At 50.4% G+C, this 22,826-nt stretch overlaps 2 protein-coding genes across 2 annotated transcripts in view; one reads left to right on the top strand and one right to left on the bottom strand.

The window, feature by feature from the left end:
• Positions 1 to 2,484: 2,484 nt before the first annotated feature.
• PtA15_10A314 (uncharacterized protein) lies at positions 2,485 to 15,851 on the top strand (the record flags this gene model as incomplete). The annotated part of the gene is made up of 5 exons (XM_053160478.1): positions 2,485 to 2,539; positions 3,138 to 3,212; positions 3,333 to 3,764; positions 15,416 to 15,519; positions 15,618 to 15,851. 5 exons carry the CDS (start codon positions 2,485 to 2,487, stop codon positions 15,849 to 15,851), a joined length of 900 nt encoding a protein of 299 aa, XP_053024448.1.
• A 1,286-nt stretch (positions 15,852 to 17,137) lies between these two features.
• PtA15_10A313 (uncharacterized protein) overlaps positions 17,138 to 22,826 on the bottom strand; it is a gene marked incomplete at both ends in the record, with an annotated part of 64,733 nt that continues 59,044 nt past the window's right edge. Inside the window, 2 exons of the mRNA XM_053160477.1 lie at positions 17,138 to 17,247; positions 17,344 to 17,813. Coding sequence (XP_053024447.1) covers positions 17,138 to 17,247; positions 17,344 to 17,813 — 580 coding nt within the window. The remainder of the gene's footprint in view (positions 17,248 to 17,343; positions 17,814 to 22,826) is intronic.

The following is a 22,826-nucleotide window of genomic DNA, read 5'->3' as shown; positions in this document are numbered from 1 at the left end:
AAGTAGCGGCCCCGCCCGCTGCGCTACCGCTTTTTGGGTCTGGCAAGAAGCAGGGACCTGCTACTTTCAGCGGTAGCGCAGCGGAACCATCGCTGCGCTACCGCTTTTTGAGCTGGCCGCGTAGCGCTCCCCCGCTGCCAGCCAAAAAAGCGCAGCGCAGCTGTTTTGGTGGCCGCTGCGCGGCGCTGAAAGGAGTGGCCCCGCCCGCTGCGCTACCGCTTTTTGGGTTGGGAAAAAAGCGGGACCCCGCTATTTTCAGCGGTAGCGCAGCAGGACTGGCGCTGCGCTACCGCTTTTTGGGCTGACCGCGCGGCGGTTCCCCGCTGCGCTGCGCTAAAAGACCGCTTTTTTGTAGCGCAGCGCAGCGTTGCAGCCTTGCGGGGATGCACATGGCTTTCAGGGAATGGATAATAGTATTCATTGTGTAGGTTTTGCCACACCCACCGGGCTCATCCACATATAGCATGCTGTCAGAATTTGCTTCCGCCAAATGCACAGATAAGTCAACAATGATCTGTTTTTTATGGTTCAGGGTTTGGCAAATTTTTTGGAATAGGTCCGCACACTCCGCTTACCGGATATCTTCTTCATGCATAGTCTTTTCAATAAGTCCCCCTCCCCAGCGGCGGGGGTATGGATTCCAACACCGGCAAGAGCTTTTCCACTCTTCTGAGGCTTCCTTGCCAGTATGTAGTAGCAGAGCAAGATGTGAAGTTGATCTGAGGGGTTTTCAACCCGGTAGACCGTTTGGAGTTGGTGCAGAAGGTCATCCAAGAGCTCAACAGCAATTTGGTTGAACAATTCTTGAGGGTTTGAGAGTGGGCTGTGGATAAGTAGGATGCAGAAAAAATGATGTAGGGCTTTGCCCGTCTGCCAGCCTGCGGTTTTGTGCCAGCATTGGCAGCAATGCAAGTCTGAGGACCTCTGCTGTTTTCCAGTAAGTGTCATAGGTCCCTCCGTTGATTGTGTCCATGTCTGTGAAGCTAGTGATACCTTTTCAGTGTAAAAGTAGCAGACAAAGGTAATATTTCTGGCCTTTATTGACAGTGGGAAAATATACCGGGCCCATCATTTTTGTGTGTCTTTTCCTTGCTTCAAACCTGTTGATACCTTTGACGTGAAATGTTGCAGGACCTTGTGATGGATTCCCCTGCTTGCCTGGAAGGCTTCCTCTTGGGCATAAAAATTACACCTGCTTGCCATGGTCTGGAAATCATCTTGGGCAAGCGGGTAAATGTACATATTACTTGGGGATTGTTCCGCTGGCGCACGATTCCAAGGAAGATTCCTCCAAGCAGTTAAAAATGGTAACTGCTTTCCCGGGGGGCTTTCCAAACAGGTACACCTTTGTACTTGGCGGGATGGATTTTCTTCCATTCCCCCAATGACTTGTACCTGCTTGTTGAGGAAGATTGCTCAGCAAGCAGGTGCACGGTCCTCGGACAGGAGGAATCCTCCTGGGCAAATGGGGATCCGCTTGCCAGGGATGATTCCAACGAAGATTCCTCCCCAGTAAGCAGTGAAAAGACCTGCTTGCCGGAGCAGCCTCCTCCTCGGCAATGTTCTCACCGTTGAGGACACCTTTCCAGAGAGCAGCTACCCAGCACCTGCTTGCCAAGCAGGATTTTATCTGCTAAGCTGTTGTATGCACCGGCACGCCGCTGAAGAATCATGCTCGGTCGCTTGGCTCTGAGGGCCGGTGTCCATAATGTATGGGCTCATCCCGGCTCTCTGGCTAGGGACAGTTGAAACTACGTGGTGTCAGACGCTTCGTGAGTGATATTCCGCATAAGGTGGTGCATGTGTTTCCTTTGGGGAAAAGCGCCGGGCTGAGATCGGCAGCTCGTCTAAGTGCGAGCAAATGAGCGGACTCGCGGTCACTACCCAGATTGGGAGTCCTAGGGCTGATCGTGGCATGACTTCATTGGAGATGAACCTATGTTACCATTCTGTGGGAGGACCGGGATACAGTAGCTGCGTGTATTTTCTGATTTGCTTAAATAGGGCTCTTCTTTTCACCACAAAACGCCCCTGGTCTGCTAAGGCTGCAGCGCATCAGCGTAAGCCTTCCTACCCATCAAAATTTGTGTGTGCGCATTGGCGTCTGAACCCAGAGCATCAGCTCAGCCCCAAACTTCTTCGAGCACCAGCCCTCGAGGGGCCAAGCATCAGCTCTACCCCGCCCCGCGGCTTCGCCGCAAAATTGCTGCTTCAACGGAGTGGGCAGCTTCGCCGCAGAATTGCTGCTCCTACTGAGTGGGCGGCTCCGCCGCCAAACGCGGCTTCGCCGCCACCCAACTTGCGGCCCCAAGGGGCCAGGTTCTTGAAGAAACAGCAAGAGTAAATGCAGCACTGCAGGGCCGTCCAACCCTTCTATTGGCGGCGGTGGCGGTTGGGTGTGTTAACGTTCGGTAAGATACTTTCAGACTTGGTGTTCTAAAATCATCCGAGGCAGGTCAGTTAGCTAACCATTTCATCTTGGTCATGTCTTACCTCAGTAACGGGCACACGCGTCATTATCAATACTTGCTTTGGTGCCGTAAGTGCCCTGCCCTGGATCCTCTCCCTTCTGCCTCAAGTGCAATCCTCATCTCTGGCCCCTTTTCTCACACCTTCATTCCCCACCAACCTGTAGCAATCGCCGATAACCCAGGACAAATGCGCCGATCCCGGACTCCGGCAAATTTTACATTCTCTCCACATTCCTCTTCCATTACTCCGTCGTCAAGATTAGTGATCCCGCAACCGAGTTGACCAATAATTCAAGCAGCTCATGTGCATTCTTCCTCTCTTGGACTCTTACTCCACTTACTTTGCTATTGACCCTACGTGATAGTAAAATATTTGCTACCCACCTATTCCCTTAATCATCCATGTGCACTATCCAACATTGTGTGCCCTTTTTTGTTTTGTGCGAGATGTAATCAGCCCCTCCACCGGAGGCGCGGCTTTCTCCTCCCGCATCGCGGTTGAGTCGAGCGTGTTTTTCTCTTCAGGAACTCACCACTTGTTTATTTCTATTCAGGGCGTCTCCACTTTAGAGACGCGCCCTGACATTTGGGGGCCTCATCGGGAAATTTTTTCCCAGACCCTACGAGTATCCAAAAGACTGACACTTGTCCCTTTTATATTGTTAGTTTCTTTGATAGAAACCCAGTTCAAAACCAACCTTTTTGCGTCGTTGAACAGTCAAAAACTGCCCATTGTCATTAGTAAGCCGCAGTCTCCGCTACAAACACTCACCAAGGTGACGTTGCAACTGACAATCATCACTGTAGTGTCGACTCGTCAGACTTCCCTTCTTAACTTTTTCCAGTCCGAACGTAATCCAGCGGTTTCTAACCGCTCGACGAGAAGCTCAGCACCTCCCGGGGTAATTAACAACCCAGGCCCAGCTGATCCTGCAGGTAGTCAGGCGAATAACGGTGTGGGCAATCTTTTCGATTGGCTTTTCCACCCCACAGGTGCCACAGCTCGCAACAGCACTCGCGCAGCTACCGCTCCAGCTCTAGGAGCTCTGATTCAGTTGCGCAACTCTGCGGCTTCGTCTACTGGTTCTAACGGGAACTTGGTTCTCCGGGCTAGCTCCGTCGTCCAGCGTCTCATAGACGACGTCCGTTCCAGGCCATCTCCAGGAGCCTCATCCGCAGCTATGGAACGACAGTTGGTCGGCGATAATCCCCACATGGGGCCCGATAATTTGAATCAAGAACGACCGCGATCTGAGTCCGTTGCTAGCATAGATATTATCACAATTGGTGAAGGTTTGTCCAGTCCCATTGTAAGGGTCCGGTGGACCCTCACTGAAAATGATAGGAAAAGGCACGTGGAGCGGGCAAAAGCCGGAAGTTCTAGGTCCAATCTGTATTGCAAGCTAGCCGGGAGGGAATGAGTCCCTCCGATTGGTAAGTACAACTATCTAGGAGAGGAAGAAAGAGGACAAGGAAAAAAGGAAGAGGAATCGGAAAAGACTGCTTACCTAGCCGAGAGGGAATGAGTCCCTGCCGGACTAGGGAAGTGGGAACTCGAGTATAAGTGTTCATCCGCGCGAGGGGTCACGTGATACCGTGACCCTTTGTGTGAAACCCTGTCGAGGGCGGGGGCTTCACAGTCTCCCCCCCTATAAAAGAGAGGGAACAATAACCAGAATGGGAGGAGTGAGCGCAGGAAGGAAGAAAACAATACGGAAGGGAAATTAGGCCGGGTGATTTGAGACTGGAAAAGTAAAACGGAGGGGTGTGTTGCACGGCAAAGGACGGGGGGCTTGCTGGCGGTTCTTCTGTTTGGGTGTTGTGGGGAGGCGCGTTACCAAGGGCGGTAATCGGTCCGGTTGAAACAAGGGTGGCAGAGGGTGGGGGAACAAGAGGAAATAAGAAAAAATATGGGGTGGGGGAGTGAGCTGGTACGAGCATGAATTCATTGCAGGAAGTTGGCGGGATTGGTGGGGACGGGGGGCGGCGGAGGGTCCTGATATGCTTAGGCCCTGTAAGAGGAGGGCCACGTAAGCATCTTCCCGCATGAAGTCGATGAAGGTGTCGAAGGGTAGGGGGGGAGCAATTGGGGACATACTCGGTGGTAGTATGCGGGTCTTCCGGAACCTCTAAGAAGTCCAGCAAGGACGTTGGATAGTCTGAGGTGGCGGCATCGACGACTTGGACGTCAGCCAGGGAGAGGGTTTCAGCTTTATTGGTGGTGGGCTCGGTGTCGGAGGGTACAGAGTCATCTTTGTCGTCTTCGATGTACGTCAGAGGATTGTCACCGTATTTTAACGCTTCGGCTTCTAGGTGACCCTCCATCAAGGCAATCGACAACACTCCTGCCTGATCAAATGCCGGAGCTTTGTTGCTGACTCCCGCGACTCCGGCTGGGCGGCCTGTTGGGCGGCCGGCGGTGGGAGAGGTTGGTTTTCCACTTGATGGGCCTTGGGCATTGGGCCAGGCTCGAGGAGCAACATAGTTTGTCGGCTGGGGGGGGATGGAAAAGGAGGGCGGAATATGAAATCTGTTTCGGTCTGGTGGTCCGGGGCATGCGCCTGCGGCATTACCGCAGTAAGTCTTGCGGTAATGGCACTTTCCAACTGAGTCTAGGTACGAGAATAGGCGCCAGAGGTAAGGTGAAAGGGGCCCATTGTCCTGTGTCGGAGGGCCTGAGGAGGAGTGGGATGGCGTCGTGCGGGGACGCGGCATATCAATGTAGAATCCGTTGATCCGACGTTTGAATTCTCCAAACTTGAACGGCTTTGTCTTGAGAAGCTGGAATTCTTGCACTTTAACCTGTAATGCGTGGGGTAGACCAAGTACGATGAACTCAGCAAGGTCAAAGTCCCCAAAGGAGGCGGTTTCAAAATTGACCAGGCTTTGGAGGGTACGGGCGCGGTTGCTGAACTCCAGGAACAATTCGGAGGGCAGCATCTTAAGTTGAACGATTGATCGGCGGATGTCGGCTCGCCAGTCTTCGGGAAGACAGAATTCAAAGAGACGATCTTTGAACTCGTGCCAAGACTTTCCTTCAAACTTGGGCGACTCAATCGTGTAAAAGGCGAGGAGATTTGTATCGGTGATGAGCGCCCCAAGAATCAGGCGTTTGTCGTCGGCGTGTTTAACAGCTTTTGTCGAAAAAAAGATAGCCACTCCCTGCATCCAAGTGAGAAAAGGCTCGACTTGTTGGATAGGGCCTTTGAAGTGGGGGCCATCGGAGGTCTTAAACCGTGCGAGGTCGATCCGGCCTTCTTCCAAGGCAGGAGTTGCAGATGGGGATTCCTGCTTCACTGAGGCGGCCTTTTCGAGTGCTCGAATACGCTCTCAGTCGTTGTGCCGCTGCTCAGCAAATTTTTCCGCATCTAGACGGCGTTGTTCGGCATCCAGTCGACGTTGTTCTTCAGCTTGTAAACGGTCCTGTTCGGCTTTCTGCTGGGCGTCTCGCAGTTGCACGGCGTTTGTGTGTTGGATCTCGATGACTGCCCTGAGGCAGTCCGCAATGCTCATATTGTCGGTTCCGCCGTGGGAGGCGGTAGGGTCGGTGGGAGTCTTCATGTTCTGCATGCGGGTGGATGATGCTAAGGAGGAGGAACTGTAGTCTTGTTGATTATTTGAGGTAGGAAGAGGGGTCGCAGCTGCTTCGGCCAGTCGATTTGCTGCAGCAAGCGCGTCTAGCCTGGCTCGTCGTCGAGCTGTCCGGAGGATCTCTTCTGGATTGGTGAATGGAAAAAGAGGGCCGGATTGATTGTTTCTTGTTGTCATGAAACACGAAGGGGGTCAGGGGTTTGAATCGGGAAGACCAGGCGCTGGCCTGGGAGTTGAAGAATAGGAACGTTAGACTGCCGATAGATGCAGGATGACCGGACGAGGACTCTGGAGCGGAGAGAGGTTCAGGGGCGACCAGCCGGAGATGCTGGGAGAGACGGAGTCGGATCGGATGAGACCAGGCGAGATCCTGGGGATGAGAGACGGAGTCGGATCGGATGAGACCAGGCGAGATCCTGGGGATGATAGAATCGGATTGGCTGAGTTTCTTTGCGGATAACGGTTGGTTTTGATTGGATCAAGAAAAAAAAAGTGTAAGGGTCCGGTGGACCCTCACTGAAAATGATAGGAAAAGGCACGTGGAGCGGGCAAAAGCCGGAAGTTCTAGGTCCAATCTGTATTGCAAGCTAGCCGGGAGGGAATGAGTCCCTCTGATTGGTAAGTACAACTATCTAGGAGAGGAAGAAAGAGGACAAGGAAAAAAGGAAGAGGAATCGGAAAAGACTGCTTACCTAGCCGGGAGGGAATGAGTCCCTGCCGGACTAGGGAAGTGGGAACTCGAGTATAAGTGTTCATCCGCGCAAGGGGTCACGTGATACCGTGACCCTTTGTGTGAAACCCTGTCAAGGGCGGGGGCTTCACACCCATCCATCATGACTCCTCCCAAGAAAACTGGTAGTAAACCCGTTTCTCGTGCATCCTCCACCAGGTCCTCCCAACCAGCCCTTGTTCCCCCAGGTGAATTTAAACGCGGCGGAAGTACGCCAAAACTGGAGCCCGACAACGGAGTTAGTATTCCAAACTCACCTCAGATACAAGCAGGCGTATCTGGAAGCCCTGGCGGGAGCGAACCAGGAAGCCATGGGAATCCTGCGGGACCAAGCAACGGCGACCCACCAGACTCTGGAGCAGTTGATCGGCCGCGAAACCTTGCTGGTTCTCACCGAGGGTTGGACTCCTCCATCCACGCGCCCCAACCACCGGGCAGCGAGGTTGGCGAACCAACAAAACCGCGGCCAAAACCGCCATCAAGCCTATGCACGCCCCAACCAAGAAGCAATTCCACCGGGAGCGCCCCAGCCAACCCAAGCCCAAGGAAATTGTCCGAGCCGAATGCGGGGTCAGCAGAACTACAAGGCGTCAATCTACGCGGAGTTGTTCCGCATGGGCAGGACGATCCAGGGAGGCTATCAGGCCATAGATCAGTCACGCTCCAGGAACCAAGGGCACAACCACTGACCTTGTTAGAGGTGAGCAGTGTGTTGAACCGTATGTTCAAGGAGCTCAAGAAGATTATTGACGGAAATTCTCGCCTCATTAAGGACCGCATAGATCTGTCTTCGACGTCCCTCTTGAAGTCTTTGCTCAAGGATATTTCTTCACCTATCTCTAATAATGTACAGATTGTGAAAGATGTTGTCAACAAGCAGTTTAAAGCTGTTAAATTTTCTCTTACTGGAATACATACTACGTGCAATTCCATTTCATCCAGTTCTACTTACATGACAGAAGTACTTGATCGCCTAGCGGCGAAAATCCGTGCTATCGAGGATATTGTGAGAACTACGCGTCCAGAAGACCTCAAAAAGGGTGATGATGACATGAGGAATTTCGTCCAGACTGCTCTTGATACCGCTGTAGCTCAGGTAATCAGTGGTCTACCTGATAACAGCAAAGTCATACAGGTTATACAGGAGTTCAGCGCTCGCCTGTCCTCTGTGGCTGATCAAAACAGGGCCATTCTCCGCGAGATAGAATTCTCTAGGGAAAAAGCGGTCCCAGATGACATGGTATCCACCCTGTCCGCTGTAATAGCAACTCATATTGATAAGAAGTTCGCCGAACTAAAGCTGGTTGGAAGTCTCACTGCTACAATACCACCTCCGCACATATCTTTGGGCGCCTTCAGCGTTAGCGCAGAAGTCGAGCAGAAACTGGAGGAGCAGAGCGAGAATCAGCGCGCTGATTTTCTTAAACTTAGCGATAAGATTGACCGCATGATGAGTCAATACCGTTCAGAAGGAGCTTGGCTTAGGGAAGAAATAGCCGCGCTTGCTGACTCGGTCACTAAGCTACGACAGTCTGATCAATACAAGCAGACGCCTCCTCATTTCCCTCAACCTGAACACCAATCTCCACGATATGCTCAGGAGGGGATTGATCCTGAACTGAAGAAGAGGCTTAATAATGCCATTGCTAAATCAGACTGGCCAACGTTCTCTGGCAACGGCGAATATGACCATTTGCGGTTTGTACGGTGGATTGACACCGCTAAAAACGACAGCCATATAGATGACGAGGTTATTGTCCTCAAGCTTCTCACTATGCTCACTGGGTCCGCGCTGTCTTGGTATGAAACCATGCGCTTAACTCACCAGAACAGTACCTGGGCGTTCTGGAAAGCAGAGATCTGCAAAAAGTTTGGGCACTCTGCCTGGAAGCAAAAGAAACAGGACGCCTTCTCGGCGGATAAATTTGTTCCAGGGGAAACCACACCCGCCCAATGGGTGACCCGGCAGTATAATCGCCTGCAATGCTTTGAGCCTGGCATCGACCAGGAGGCCATTAACTTCAAGCTTTTAAATCTTATGGAAAACGAAGTGGAATATGCCGCCAAAAACGCGATGTGACGGCCAGACGCCGACCTTAGCAGCTTTATAAACATTCTGGGAGACATCTGTGACAAGACTCGCCTAGGCAGGCGGCGGTTTCCCCCTAAACCCTCGCCCCCCCCCCCCCCCCTGACCACTAAAACCTCCGCCGCACAGCCGGACAAGAACAGGCCGGCGATGTCAGACATCAAGTGCTTTTCGTGTAAAGAAACCGGTCACACGTCGCGCAACTGCCCCAAAAAGAATGTTAATAATGTGGGAGACGGCGACGACGCCAGCCAGGGCGACGAAGCTGGTAGGGACCCTGAGAATGATGAATCCATCATTGGCGCTATATCCAATAGTTTGGAGGCCGTGGGACACGCGAGGGGCCGGAATAATTTGGTGCAGATGACGTGCTGTGACAAGGAATGCATGGCCCTGTTGGATAGCGGGGCCGTGAGGTCAGTGGTGGGTAAAGGCTACCTTTCTCGATTTTGTCCGGGATGGGAGAAATTTATCCTCCCCGTGCAGGCCGGGAAGTTCCGTAGCGCATCAGGCGCTCTGATTTCACTCGGAGTGGTGAATGTTAGACTTGTTTTTAGTGGCATCAAGATGGTAATCAAGTTCGTTGTCATGGATAACATGGCAGCTAAGTACTTCATTATTGGTAATGACTATCTGCTTCATTACAAAATATCACTGATCAACTCGGAGAAACGACAATTCACCATTGGGAAGCGGACCTTTGACTTCAACAAGACAATCAACGCAGTATCAGCTGATAAGGGTGATGATCTCACGTTTGAGGACAAAGTCCTACGAGACTTGAAGATTAGTGGGGATATTACCGAGGCACAGCGCGGCGAGCTGGTACGAGCCCTGGCCGATAACAAGTGCGCCTTTGCAACTGCTGATCAGCCGTTTGGGTCAATCAGGGGGCACGAGGTTGAGATCACCCTCACAGTCGACAAACCATATCCATTGGCCCTGCGGAAGTCTCCGTACCCGGCCAGCCCGCGAACTCAAGCATCCATAGAGGAACACATTGCCTTGCTCATCAAGATGGGCATACTCCGCAAAGTGGGTTCCAATGAGGGAGTTGCAATCACAACTCCGGTGATAATTGCATGGAACAAGGAGAAATCACGGCTTGTTGGTGTTTTTGCGCCCTGAACATGTATACCACTCCAGACCGGTATCCCATGCCTAAAATCACGGAGTCTTTGACTAAACTGCACGGTGCAAAATACATCACGTGCATGGATGTCCTCAAGGGATTTCATCAGAACACAGTCAGCGAGAACAGCAGGCAGTTCCTACGCATTATATCACACATGGGGATCCACGAGTATCTCCGCATGCCGTTTGGGATCAAAAATGCGCCATCACATTTCCAGCGCATGATGGACACCGAATTCCGGCTGGAATTGAGTGAACTCTGGTTAATCATCTATATTTACAACATCATAGTATTTACGGATACATGGGAAGAGCATGTGGCAAAGCTTCGCATTATCCTCCAGCGTGTTATTTGCATGGGGATGAAGATCTCTCTCACCAAGTGCTTGTTTGGGTTTTCAGAATTGAAAGCTCTGGGCCATATTGTGAATGGTCTCTCCCTTGGCATTGATCAACACCGGGTGGCGGCAGTACTGATGAAGCCCATACCGGTCAATATCAAAGAGCTACAGTCCTTCCTTGGATTTGCGGGCTACTACCGGTTGCATATCAAGGATTTCAACCGCATGGCTTCCTGCTTGTATAAGATCTGCAGCCCTAACGCTGCTTTTGAGATGACCCTGGAGAGGATCGAGGCTTATAAAGCACTGCGGGTAGCACTGACCACAGCACCCCTGCTTTTTCACCCTGATCCTAAACGGCCTTTCATACTGTATGTAGACGCTTGTATGGAGGGCATAGGCGCAGCCCTGCATCAAATCCAATTGATTGGAGACCAGGAGCAGGAAGGCCCTATTTTCTTTATATCTCGGCAGTTGAAAGAATCGGAGAAGTGATATGGTGCCTCACAGCTTGAGTGCTTATGTCTTGTTTGGGCCCTAGAAAAGCTGTACTACTATCTGGATGGATGTGTTTTCACCGCCATCACAGATTGTGTCGCGCTGAAGTCGTTGCTTAATATGAAAACGCCTAGCCGCCATATGATGCGCTGGCAGATCTCCATCCAGGAATGGCGAGGCTCTATGACTATCATACACCGGGATGGCTTGGTCCATAAGAACGCCGACGGGCTGTCGCGATGGGCCCTTCCTAATGACAAAGACAATCCCGCGGCAGACGAGGAGGACTCCCCTAGGGAGGTGCCAATAATGGCTATTAGTGTAAGCGGTCTGTCCAATGAATTCTGGGACTCCGTGGAACGTAGCTATGAAGGTAATCGTAACACGGCGGCTCTAGTAGGAATACTGCGCTCAAAGCACACGCAACAGGATTTAGTAGCCCAGCTAGAGGAACCCTGGAAGGCAAATTTCAGCGCAGGCCGTTTTATACTTTTGGACGGTTTGCTGTATCACCGCACCGGAAATCACTGTGCACTGGTGTTAGTCGACGAGGACCATATACAAACAATGCTGCATGAATGTCATGATAACATTGCCGCCGGCCACTTTTCCAAAGACCGCACGGTGGAGAGGTTGCGAGTCTTAGTGTGGTGGCCGGGATGGACCGTTAGGGTTGAGCAGTACTGCTCCAGTTGCGATCACTGTCAAAAAGCAAATCGGGCCACAGGCAAGAGGTTTGGGCTCCTCCAGTCCATCAAGGAACCCAAGCAGCTCTGGGAAGTTATCAAGATGGACTTTGTAACAGCACTGCCTGCTGGAGGAAAGGACAGTTTCAATGCAGTTCTTGTAGTCGTTGACAGGTTCTCCAAGCGAGCACGGTTCTTGCCGTGTTACAAGGACAATACCGCCCTGGATGTGGCTCTCATCTTCTGGAATAACATCATCCATGATGTCGGATGTCCAAAGGTAATAATTACGGACCGCAACCCAAAATTTACTTCAGAGTTTTGGCAAAGCCTGTTCCAACTGGTAGGAACTAAGTTGTCTTTTTCCATGGCCTATCATCCACAGACCGATGGCCTGGCAGAACGGATGATTCAGACGCTAGAAGATATGATTCGAAGGTATTGCGCGTTTGGCCTTCAATTCAAGGATAGCAAAGGGTACACTCATGATTGGGTCTCCCTGCTACCTGCGCTAGAATACGCTTACAACTCTAGCATACACGCGAGTACCGGTAAAACACCTTTCGAGCTTGAACGCGGCTGGATCCCGCATATGCCGCGTGATCAAGTGCTCAGCAAGGCGGTGACATAACACCCTTCAGCCGAGCGCTTCCAAGAAATGATGCTCAGGGCGGAGAAGCAGGCAAGCAACTGCTTGAATGAGGCCGTCGCGTACAACAAGGAACGCTGGGACAAGACCCATCGCGACCATGACATAAGGGTTGGTGACCGTGTCTTAGTATCAACCGTTAATTTTCAGAACTTGGGGGGCAATCGCAAGCTGAAAGACTTGTTTGTGGGTCCCTTCTTTGTGAAAGCTCTCCACAGGCGGAATGCAGTAGAGGTTATACTAACAGAGGGCTATGACCTCAAGCACCCCACGTTCCCTGTTAGCCTACTGAAAAAATATGTGGTCCCAGGAGATAAACGGGTAGCTCCGCCTCCCGTGGTACCTGAGACGCTATCAGAACCAGATTTGGATGAAGTTGCCTTTCAAATCTTGGACGAGAAGATGACTCGTGTCCAAGGACAGGATTGTCGTCTTTACCTGACAAGGTTCAAAGGTTTAACGGCAGATCATGATAAGTGGCTCTGGAAGGAGGCCATTGCTAATGCCGACTTCTTACTACGCAAATTTTGCGCCACAAAGAGACGCAACCCCGGCACAACTCCTATCAGAGCCGTGCTTTTTTGTGGGGGCAAATTTCAGCCCTTGGCTAGTCCAGACAGCGCCAAGGCTGACACGGAGCGCACCACAGAAGAACTGGGCGCGCATAGTGCCGCTCCGAGCACAGAACGCGCCAAAGACAACAAGTGCACGCGCGTGCGCAACTGAGTAGATTGTCATTGAGTGTCATACCCGGCTGGGTAACACTCAAGGGTTGTTGAGCTCAAGTGAGCACAATCCACGCGAATGTTCCACGCGTGGATTTAGTTGTCAAAGTTCGAGTGAGTACAATCCACGCGAATGTTCTACGCGTGGATTTAGTTCAACAAGAACGTTGTGGAGACACAACGCCTAAGTGCAGCCAGCATCTTTGGCTATAAGAGACCTGGGGCCTCCGCCCCACAAAAGGTCCATTAGATTATTTTTAGATTACAACGCCCGTCTACCTTGTTTGATACAAACGACTGGGGCCTCTATCTATAGTTATCTCAACTTCTTTCATACCTTTCAGACTTCTTCTCCTCGATTCCCTCGACTCCGCCTCCGCCTCCACCTCCGCCGTTCCCAACTTCCCTTTCTTCCCGGTTCTTTCCGCTCGCTACCTTACTAGGTAAGCTAGAGCTTCTCTCCTTTGAACCTTCTTAGGTTCAGGTACGACTTAGCTCTACCAGCCCCTCCACCGGAGGCGCGGCTTTCTCCTCCCGCATTGCGGTTGAGTCAAGCGTGTTTTCCTCTTCAGGAACTCACCACTTGTTTATTTCTATTCAGGGCGTCGCCACTTTAGAGACGCGCCCTGACAATTACACACTTTTTCCTTCCCTTGATATACCCCTTTCCAACCAGCCGGGCAGTTCTTCCAAGGCCAGTGCATGCAGTCCAACGAGCCAAGCATTCCCGGGAAGCCTCATTTTTCGTTGACGGCCAGGATTCGCCTCAAGTCTTCCGCTGTTGGGTGCCTGAGGTACTCTTTGCTGTATATTTCAATAATCAATGTGCAAAATTGATCTAGACTTTCAAGGGCTGTACTTTAAGATATGCAAAGATACTTGTCGTTTGCATCGGCAGCGCCTCCGTAGGCAAGGATTCGAATTGATGAAGTAATCTTTTTCTCTTTTGAACAAAATATTGGTCGTGTGCCGTGACATCGTGTACAATCTTCAAGAAAAGAGGTCTATGCATTTGGAATCTTTGCCGAAACAAGACTTCAGTGTAGGTTGTTGAGTTAGAAAAATAGTCTTTAACTAATTGTTGATACCCAGCTTCAAAGTTGCGGGGTAAGTTGGGTGATTGACCTGGTTGTGAGCCTCCATGTTTTGGCTGATGTTTGTCTTCTTTGTCTTCTTCTGCGAGGATGATTGCTGTATCCAAGATGACCGATTGGATCATCCTTGATCCGGAGAGAATAGCTGCTTGAGAATTGAGGATATTTTCAATGAGGGATTGGTGATCCATGGCTGGTATTGATATTTATTGTTGGCAGTGCAAAAGAGGTGTGATGCAAGGCGAGGAAATTCAAATCAAAAGGCAATGGTCGGAGCCGGGATGCAAGGTTGTAGGATATTTGCAGTCCAAACTAGCTCCTTTGCAGTGGTTGACCCGCGGGCTGTAACCCTTGAATATCCAAACTTTGGGCTGCAACCGCGGGTTTTACACTTTTTTCTATCTGTATTTGTCTTTCTCCTGCTGCTTTTACTCTTTCCCCCTTGCTTCGAGTTCACTTTGTTTGTCTTACTCTGATCCCAAAGTGACCCAGCTTACCTGTAAATGGAGGACTTCCCGTCGCAATCTGGGAGCAATCTGAGAGCCTCCCAGAGTCTCAAAGCCTAAATTTCCCTGCGAAATTTGGCTCAGATCTGGGTCTGGAAGGGGTTCCCAGATTGACGGGAAGTCCTCCAATGTTTAGCATACCCAATTGTGGAGAACAAATGGATGATCATGATGCCCACAAGACCAACTTAACACAAGTCTTGTCTTTTCAGAGGGCAAGTGGCTAATCTACTTTGGAGAATCGCGGAGAGATTTGTTTGAGCAAGGGCAGCTTGTCGACGGCCTGCCCGGCCTGCTGCACGTCGGGCGTGCGTCACCGTTTGCGGTCGCCCGACAGTGGGGCTGGAAACCCCGACAGCCCGACGGCGGCCTGGGTTAAGGTCTTGCAGGGTCGGGTTGCCGCAGAAAACACACCCAACTGGTCCGCATATTCCCTCCTTGAAGGATCGTTCCCGCGCGCGCGGGGGACATCCTTCAAGGTTACACCCAGACTTCGCAAAAGTCAATCGACTTCGTTCCTCTTGTCAACATTTTTTCATATCCCCCCCAGGACCTAACCTAAGGGCTGGTTGGGGTGGTTGAGAGGTGGGATGTTGTCGGATTCCGACTTTGTCGAAATCCGAACTTCAAGTCGCGCGAGGTATGGCAGCCAAACTGCCATGTTTGGCAAGTTTGGCATGCCGCTGGTTGGGTGTAACACACCCTTGAAGGATGTCCCCCGCGCGCGCGGGAACGATCCTTCAAGGAGGGAATATGCCAACTACACTCAGGTGAGAAAACAACCAACAGGCTGTGCTCCGGCGCACTTCCGTGGTTGCTCCGGTCGGACCGGGCAACTGCCTCTTTTGTATACTCTCACTCTCATTCATTCCATCCTGTTCATTCACTTGCAATAACTCAGGGAGTCAGGCTCCAATACGTATGGCCTCTTTGGGCGCGATTGGTCAGGATCGGTCTTGTCTCTCGGCTTCTGTGATCCGCTGCATGGAGGCTGGGATATACATGGTGTGTTTTTTGTGTGTTTGTTGAGTTTCCTCTGGTGAGCTCTGACAGCTCTCATGACCTGCCCTTGACAAATTCTCCACATCTATAAACCTCCACAGTGCCCATCCGAGGCTCACATCATCACCCAACTCGCCAAAAGCCTCACTTGTAGTTTTCACCAGCTGCATTTACAATCTCAATCCTCCGCCCTATTCAACTACGAAATGAAACTATTTACCAGCGCTGCAACCATTGTCGTGCTCTTCCTTCTTCAGCTTGCCTTTGCCTATGCTGCTACTTCCGGATGTGTGGTGTTAGGATGCGCGTGTCAGGATCCCGCTAGCGGATGTTAACATTCAGTAAGATTGCCACATTTAAACTCTTAGCGCGCCATAATTTTCATGAGCAGACCCTTTGGCCAACCATGCCCTGTTGATTACGTCTCACTTCAGCGAAGGGCGCACCCGGTATGCCAATGGCAATGTAAGCGCCCTCCCCGGATTCTCTCCTTTCAGTCTTGATAATTGCGCATTTCCGGTACTTTTCACCTTCATCAACCTTCAGCGACGCTCGAGGACAAATGTGACGACCTCGGACTCCTGCAAGATTACCATTCCCTCCACTTTTTTCTTTTTATTGCCTGCCTGTTGTCAGGAGTAGCCTCCACAAGTCATTCGCCCTGCATGATAGTGGAATATTTACTACCCACCCATTCCGCTCAATCATCTGCACTCTGTCAATTTGTGTGTCTTTTTTGTTGCCGGTTTTGTGTGAGCTGTACTGCTGCCTCCGTCCTGGGGAGAGTAAAGAAGTTTATCTGCTAAATTCCTTGAGTAGAGTCTATTTCTCCCCAGTCAATTAAAATTGTAACCAACCTTGATCCACAAATTGGCGAGAAAGTTTTAAGTTGCGCGTTTGTCTTCCGGACAGGAGAAAGGGTGCTATGTGCACCGATATTAAAGATTGGATCCCGCCAAATATCAAGTGAGAGTATCAGGCCTGGAAGCGTCTCCTGGACTCCTGAATGAGTTACGCAAGTTTTGTCTTCCCCTGGGCTTCCTTATCTAGACATGACAAGCAGCAAAATCATTGCTGATCGCATTCAGCTGATCTCTGTCTGTCCCTTGTAATGTATCATTTCATATCTTCGAATCTGATCGTTCTTTTCAACTTGCAAGTCAAACCTAGAAACCAAGGCACGGATACGTATGCACTGCTCCTTAGATTGCTTATGGCCCTTAAACAACTTCATCTCAGCACCTGAAAAGATTCATAAGTAGGAAACCAAACAAAGTAATCCTATGGCAATAAGAAAAGTAATCAGCTTACCTGCAGAAAATTAGCTGGAAAACTTCGAAATTTTCAACCCAAGCAATCGTATTGGATGAAAATAGAAGTTAAAAGTTGTCCCGATTGCCTCAAGAGAATCAGCTAGAAATTTTCTGATAGATAGATGTGTTGGTTTCCAAGCGATGATCATCGACCTTACCATCAATAATTGCACCATTCTTGTAGGTCACTTGAACCTGCCAAGAATAAACCAAAACAATTACAAGTTTAAATTCGAGAAGGTTAACGCGAGTTTGGAGAGAGAGCTTACAAGAATGGAACTGCTATGATCGTCCCCCTGAATCTCAATTTATCGCGTAAAGTGTGACGGTAGTCCAAAGACCCTCTCCCATGGCTGGGGATATGACGAGGAATTGAGTGTCGGGAGGGTGAGCCATACGTGAGAAAAGGTTTTGTCCGCTGTTGTTCATGGTTCGCGATTGGGTTTAGGGTTTAGAGATCTTTGCAAAGAAAGAGAGAAAATGGGGGGTGTAAATTGGGGGAATGAGTACATACACCTCAAGTTCCTGATAGCCAGCTCGGACAAAGTCGTCTTTTTTTCTTCAGTGCGGGTGCGTCCATAACCTTGGGATAGACCTGCGATTACTCCCGACAGCGAGTCACTAAAAAGTAAAAGGAAATCGGTGGAATGGGAGTTAGAATAAGAAGCTGGGACATACCTCCGACTGGTAGATGGCTCAAGGGAGGCTAGCAATCCTGCGAAAATGCGCGGGAGAGGTTTTGGATGAAGCAGCGATGGTAGAGGTCGCTGGTGACCGAGTCGACCAGACTGGTTTGAGTCGATGATATTCTGGAATCGAAAGCGGTCAGCGACCGTATACCAATCGTCTGCAAGAGGCTCGAAACTTGGGCTTACTATGCTGGGAGTCAGTCCCAGGGCCGCTTTGAGTTGGCCGTCGAGATTCGCGCTGATCACGATCGTTCCGTGATGTATGCCCATTTGGCCGCGATCCGGAATGCGGAGCCTGGAAGCTGACGGGGATAATCAGGGTCAAGACGTATGGACGTTCGTGATAGAGATGCGAAAAGAGTCTGATATGGACGGCATTCGCAGCATCTTGTAGTCTACCGCCGTTCGACTCGGTCCCAGACTCGAGGGATTAAATCATTGTCCTGGTTGGAACAGACCTGCGGATGATGCATTCTTACATTCCATGGCATCCCCGATCCGACCCAAGCCAACCACCTGCCCTCATGTATCTGTGACTTTCGCAGATGTTCAGTTTTGGACACCACAAAAGGGGTTGATTTTTGCGCGGAAATCGTTGAAGCCCTCAGCTGCGCCTGCCCGCGCCTGAGAAGAGGGACTGGCGATTCGGGAAAAGGTGTGGGAGGAGTGAGGAGCATGTCCACACCCGACATCTGGGACAGGTCACAGGACCACCTGGGACCACGGGCAGCATCTGACAGCGTGCAACACCTGCAGGCAAGAGCTTCTCGAAGAAAAACAATTCCTGAGAATTTCAATTCGGACTGCAATCAGTACTACTTCTCCAATCAAGGCCCTCCCCCAACCTCCCACCAATCCAAATCAAAGTGTTCACCAGGCCTCTACAGACTTTCTTCATCCCCAGTTTGAACATTCTGTTCCAAAATGAAACTGTTGGCCAGTGCTACAACCATCTTCATGCTTTTCTGTCTCCTTGCATCTGCTGAGGGTGCTCCTAAGACTTGTTACAGCGGCCAAGGCCACAGAGTACAATGTTCATGCAGTGGCTCCGGAAGCGGTTACCAAGGCAATTGGGGATGCTAATTTTCGGTAAGATCTTTGAAACTTCGCCCTCCAAAATCATCAGAAGCAGGTCATTAGCTAACTATTTCATCTTCTCTATGCCTCACCTTTGTATGTAAAGGGCACACGCGACATGATCACAACTTGCTTCGGTGCCGTAGGTGCCCTTCCCCGGATCATCTCCTCTTACCCTTTCATGCTGATCTCCGGCAACACTTCTCACTTCACATTGATGAACCTCAGACCTTCAGTTGAGCGACACTCTCGGACAAATGCGCTGATCTCGAACTCCGGCAGAATTATCATCCTCTCCAAGACTCCACATTCCTTTTTCATTACCCCATCGTCAAGATTAGTGATCCCGCAACCGGGTTGGCCAATAATTCAAGCAGAAAAACTATGCAGACTCTTGTGCATTCTTCCTCTTTTGGTCTCTTACTCCACTTCCTTCGCTATCGACCCTACGTGATAGTAAAATATTACCTTAATCATCCATGTGCACTATCCCATATTGTGTGCCCTTTTTTGGTTTCTACGAGATGTAATGCTGCCCTCGTCCCAAAGTAAATCAATTTTCTTCTCCGGCAACCGTTGCGCCGGTCTAAGTAGCTGGTTTGTCTCCAGTGTTAAGCTCGGGGGGCTAGAAGGAGATTCGAGGAGTCTTTCTGCTTGATTCCTAGAAACCAATTTCGGCTGCGTGCAGCTTGCTCTTCTGGGCAGCACGAAAGACACTACGCACAGCGACTTTGCGATTGAATCCTACGGCCCACCAACTAGCGAGTGGGCGCGTGTCGGGCCCGGAAGCGTCTCTAGGTACAGCTCAACAGTTCACTCCTCGCACATCACATCAACCTGATGCTGGCGCAGCTGATCAAACAAAATTTGGAGAGTAAGTGAACAAGGGAAATGTACGAAAAAATATCAACAATCGCGACCGCGTTTTTAGGACCATTTGCAGCTGAGAGAGAGTGTGTAGTCAATCAGGCGCGGGTGAAGGACTCCGCCATACCAGGAAAGCAAGCTGCAAAAAAGATCTGGCGCGCTGGGACGCGCACGGCGGGCTGGTTCTGCTCTCAGAATCCCCGAGACTCGGAGGCCGAGTTGCAGTGAACGTCACCGACTTCGACCAAAGTACCACTGCGATACGCCCTGCGTATATTGGGATAGCTGCGAGCATCCCAACCAGAGATTTCCCAGTTCCTGGAGAAATTTCTGCAGCATTTCCCCCTGCTGAAGGCTTCCATAGCGAGCCTGAAACTCCGGAGCCTTGCTCTATTTCCTCACATCAAGAGCCTCTATTTATACCCTTCAGAATACACCGCCGCCGCACACGTTATTGTTCCCTCACTCCTATTGTATACCTCTCAGACTGTTGCTCCTTTTTATGTTCTCTATACTCAAATTATCGTATAATTATTGTTCATCTTCACGATGCCTTGATCTGATTCGAACACATAATCGGTCGACTCTCACACATCTTACCTGATTTACAGTTTTCCGAGCCCTCCTCTAATCGTTATTCCCTGATTCAACATTTTCGCAACCATCAAAAATTTACTCCTTTCCTTTCCCGGTCTCCGAAGGTATCTGAAATTGATAAAACCATCAGGTCGCACATCCCTCATCCGGACATTCGACCCTCCCAGGCTTACGATTCCAGCTCGCCGCAGCAATTCGACGCCTCCCGAATCATCCTCCTCCCTTAAAAAGCGGTATTGGAAACTCCTCGCAAGTCATGCTCAAGTTTCCTCGATCCTAGATTCTCTCCCGCTGACAATTCCTGCCAGTCGTAGTAATTCTTTCATTCCTACTGCCCCATGCTGCTTCATTCAAGACCGGGACTGGATACTCTCTTCCACAGCTTCTTCCTCCGAATGTCCCGTGCCGTGCCCAATTCTCTCTCTTGCCCAACTACTCCAGGTCCTCCGCACCTTAAACTTGAAAATTCACTAAGCTCCTCCTCTCATGACACATATACCAACCACCATGTTCGGTTCGAAGGGTTGTACTTTAAATTTTCCAATTGTTCACAGCCTTGTACGTTCATGTCGACGCGCAGTTTATTATTCTAGCTTTACAAGGAAGACGAATAGGGATGTTTTGGTGTCAGGTCCTAAATAGAGAAACTGGAGTCTGTTTGAGAGATGACCTGCCAACGTTCTTGTTCTTAACCGACCGCAGGGGTTCAGGGGGTGTAGCACGCGATTTCGCGCCGAGTACCAACAATGTACGTGTCAGGTGCCTGGCAAGGGGGAACAAGTCTATTTGTTCTCAATCTCTACACTACCTTCGAATATCAAAATGACGCCGGATCATTCCCCCTGTTTGGATATGAAGAGCATAGTATTTCCATTAAGAAGTGGCATCACGCCAGTTTAGCAAGCCCTTTCTCTTCCCATAGCATAGCTGGTGCCATAGGCTATTCACACTGTCCCCCTATGATATGCAACACATGCATCAGGGTATATTTACGGGCTTTTTCAACTTGGCGCATATTCTGCTTTCGGACCCGCTGATCCATGATGATATTGGTTTAATTAGCTACTTAGGTATTAGTGCATCAGCAGCGGGCAATAACTATCAATGGGTGGCAGGAGCCCGAGATCATACAAAAAAATCATGTTCAACGTTGAATCTTGGACTCAGGATTGCACTAAATAATTGGGACATATTACAAGACTGGAGATCAAACGCTATCAAGCGTCGTCATAAGTCCTTGGCTGTTTTACTCAGTAAGGTTACCACTCACCAAAGCTTTACGAAATGATTTGATCCGGATTTGTCGGCTATTCCTGTTCCGGCTCTACAGATCTGACTGTTGTTCCGCGGCGCAGCCGCGATTTCCCTAGTCATGATAAAATTCACAAGACTAGGATAGATTACTTGTGTTAGATATGGATCAATCTTTCAGACACAGAGATAGAGAATTAAGAAATAACAAATGTACCTAGGAGCAGATCCGCTCTGGTACTAAAAGATAGATAAGATTCTATAGAAAGCTTGGGCTGCGTAGCAGCTGGAAATCCTGAGGATCTGAGGTTGGAGCAACTGTGGTCGGCATCAGCAACTGGACTCCCGTAACGGTGAGCTAAGTGAGATGAATCTCACGTTAGACTCGTTGGGCCTGATTCTCAGTGGTCCCTGATATACGAGCTGCGAGAGCGCCGGAACTGCAGTTGTCTAACATTCAGTACAGTACAACTTTCAGTTCTGTGCTACTCGTATGCGGGCTCTGCCACGATGGACTTACCACCGATTACGGGGTTGGTGATCCTATTGCGGAGGCTGGAACCTAATAGGTCTGATTCGGCGTCGGATGCGAGTGAGCTGAATCATGAGGAAATCATCCTGATCAGCAGCAACTCTCGTCCTAGCTATGACGATCCCAGCACGCATGCTTACCTGGTAGGTTGCCTGTCGTGCTTGGGTCGCTTGGGCTCGTTGTCAATTGTTGACGTGGCTGTATAGAGGGGAGCGGAGGAATTAGCTTTCACACATTCCAACCACCTGGGAGCAGCATGTATAATGCATGCGCCTGAAGGTCGCGCCGACTCACCATGGCCCCTTTTAGGGTTAGGTTTAGAGTTCTTGCGCTTTCTCTGATTCGGGGTTAAGCCCAAATCCTGACATCCCGCCATGCTTCGAGCCGGTAGGTTGGAAGCACCGAGATTTGAGGGCTTGATGCCAATGAGATCCAGTGCGCGGCGAATGATGACTCGTCCGACAGGTTTTGTGAGAAAGTCGGCGGCGTTGGCTTCAGAACGAATGTAGCTGAGCTGGATTAGCTTCCTAATCACCAATTCCCGAACAAAGTGTAGTCGAATGGACATATGTTTAGTCCTGAAACTGTTTTGCAAAGTTTCACTTTTCGCCAATTCGATGGCTCCCTTGTTGTCCACAAGAACTTGGATTGACTGCGCCTCCGGATGAATTTTGACTTCAGAGATAAGGTTGGACAGCCAGGCCAACTCACGGCCTAGATCCGACAATGCCTTGTATTCCGCCTCGGTTGTTGACAAGGACACAGTTGCTTGCTTTGATGACTTCCATGCGAGCAGATGCGTTCCCGCCATAATTGCGAATCCGGTTGAGGATCGGGGAGTATTGGGACAATTCCCCCAGTCTGCGTCAACATAGGCTTTTAGAGCATTGTTGGTGTTCTTGATGTAGGTAAGCCCGAGATTCCTGGTACCCGAGAGGTAGCGATAGACCTGGACCGCAGCGTGATAGTGAAGAATGCCGGGGG

Source organism: Puccinia triticina, chromosome 10A, assembly GCF_026914185.1.
Source record: "Puccinia triticina chromosome 10A, complete sequence".
NCBI classification, from domain to species: Eukaryota; Fungi; Basidiomycota; class Pucciniomycetes; order Pucciniales; family Pucciniaceae; genus Puccinia; species Puccinia triticina.
Note: the sequence above shows the minus strand (reverse complement) of the source record. Positions and strands in the feature narration are given on the sequence as shown.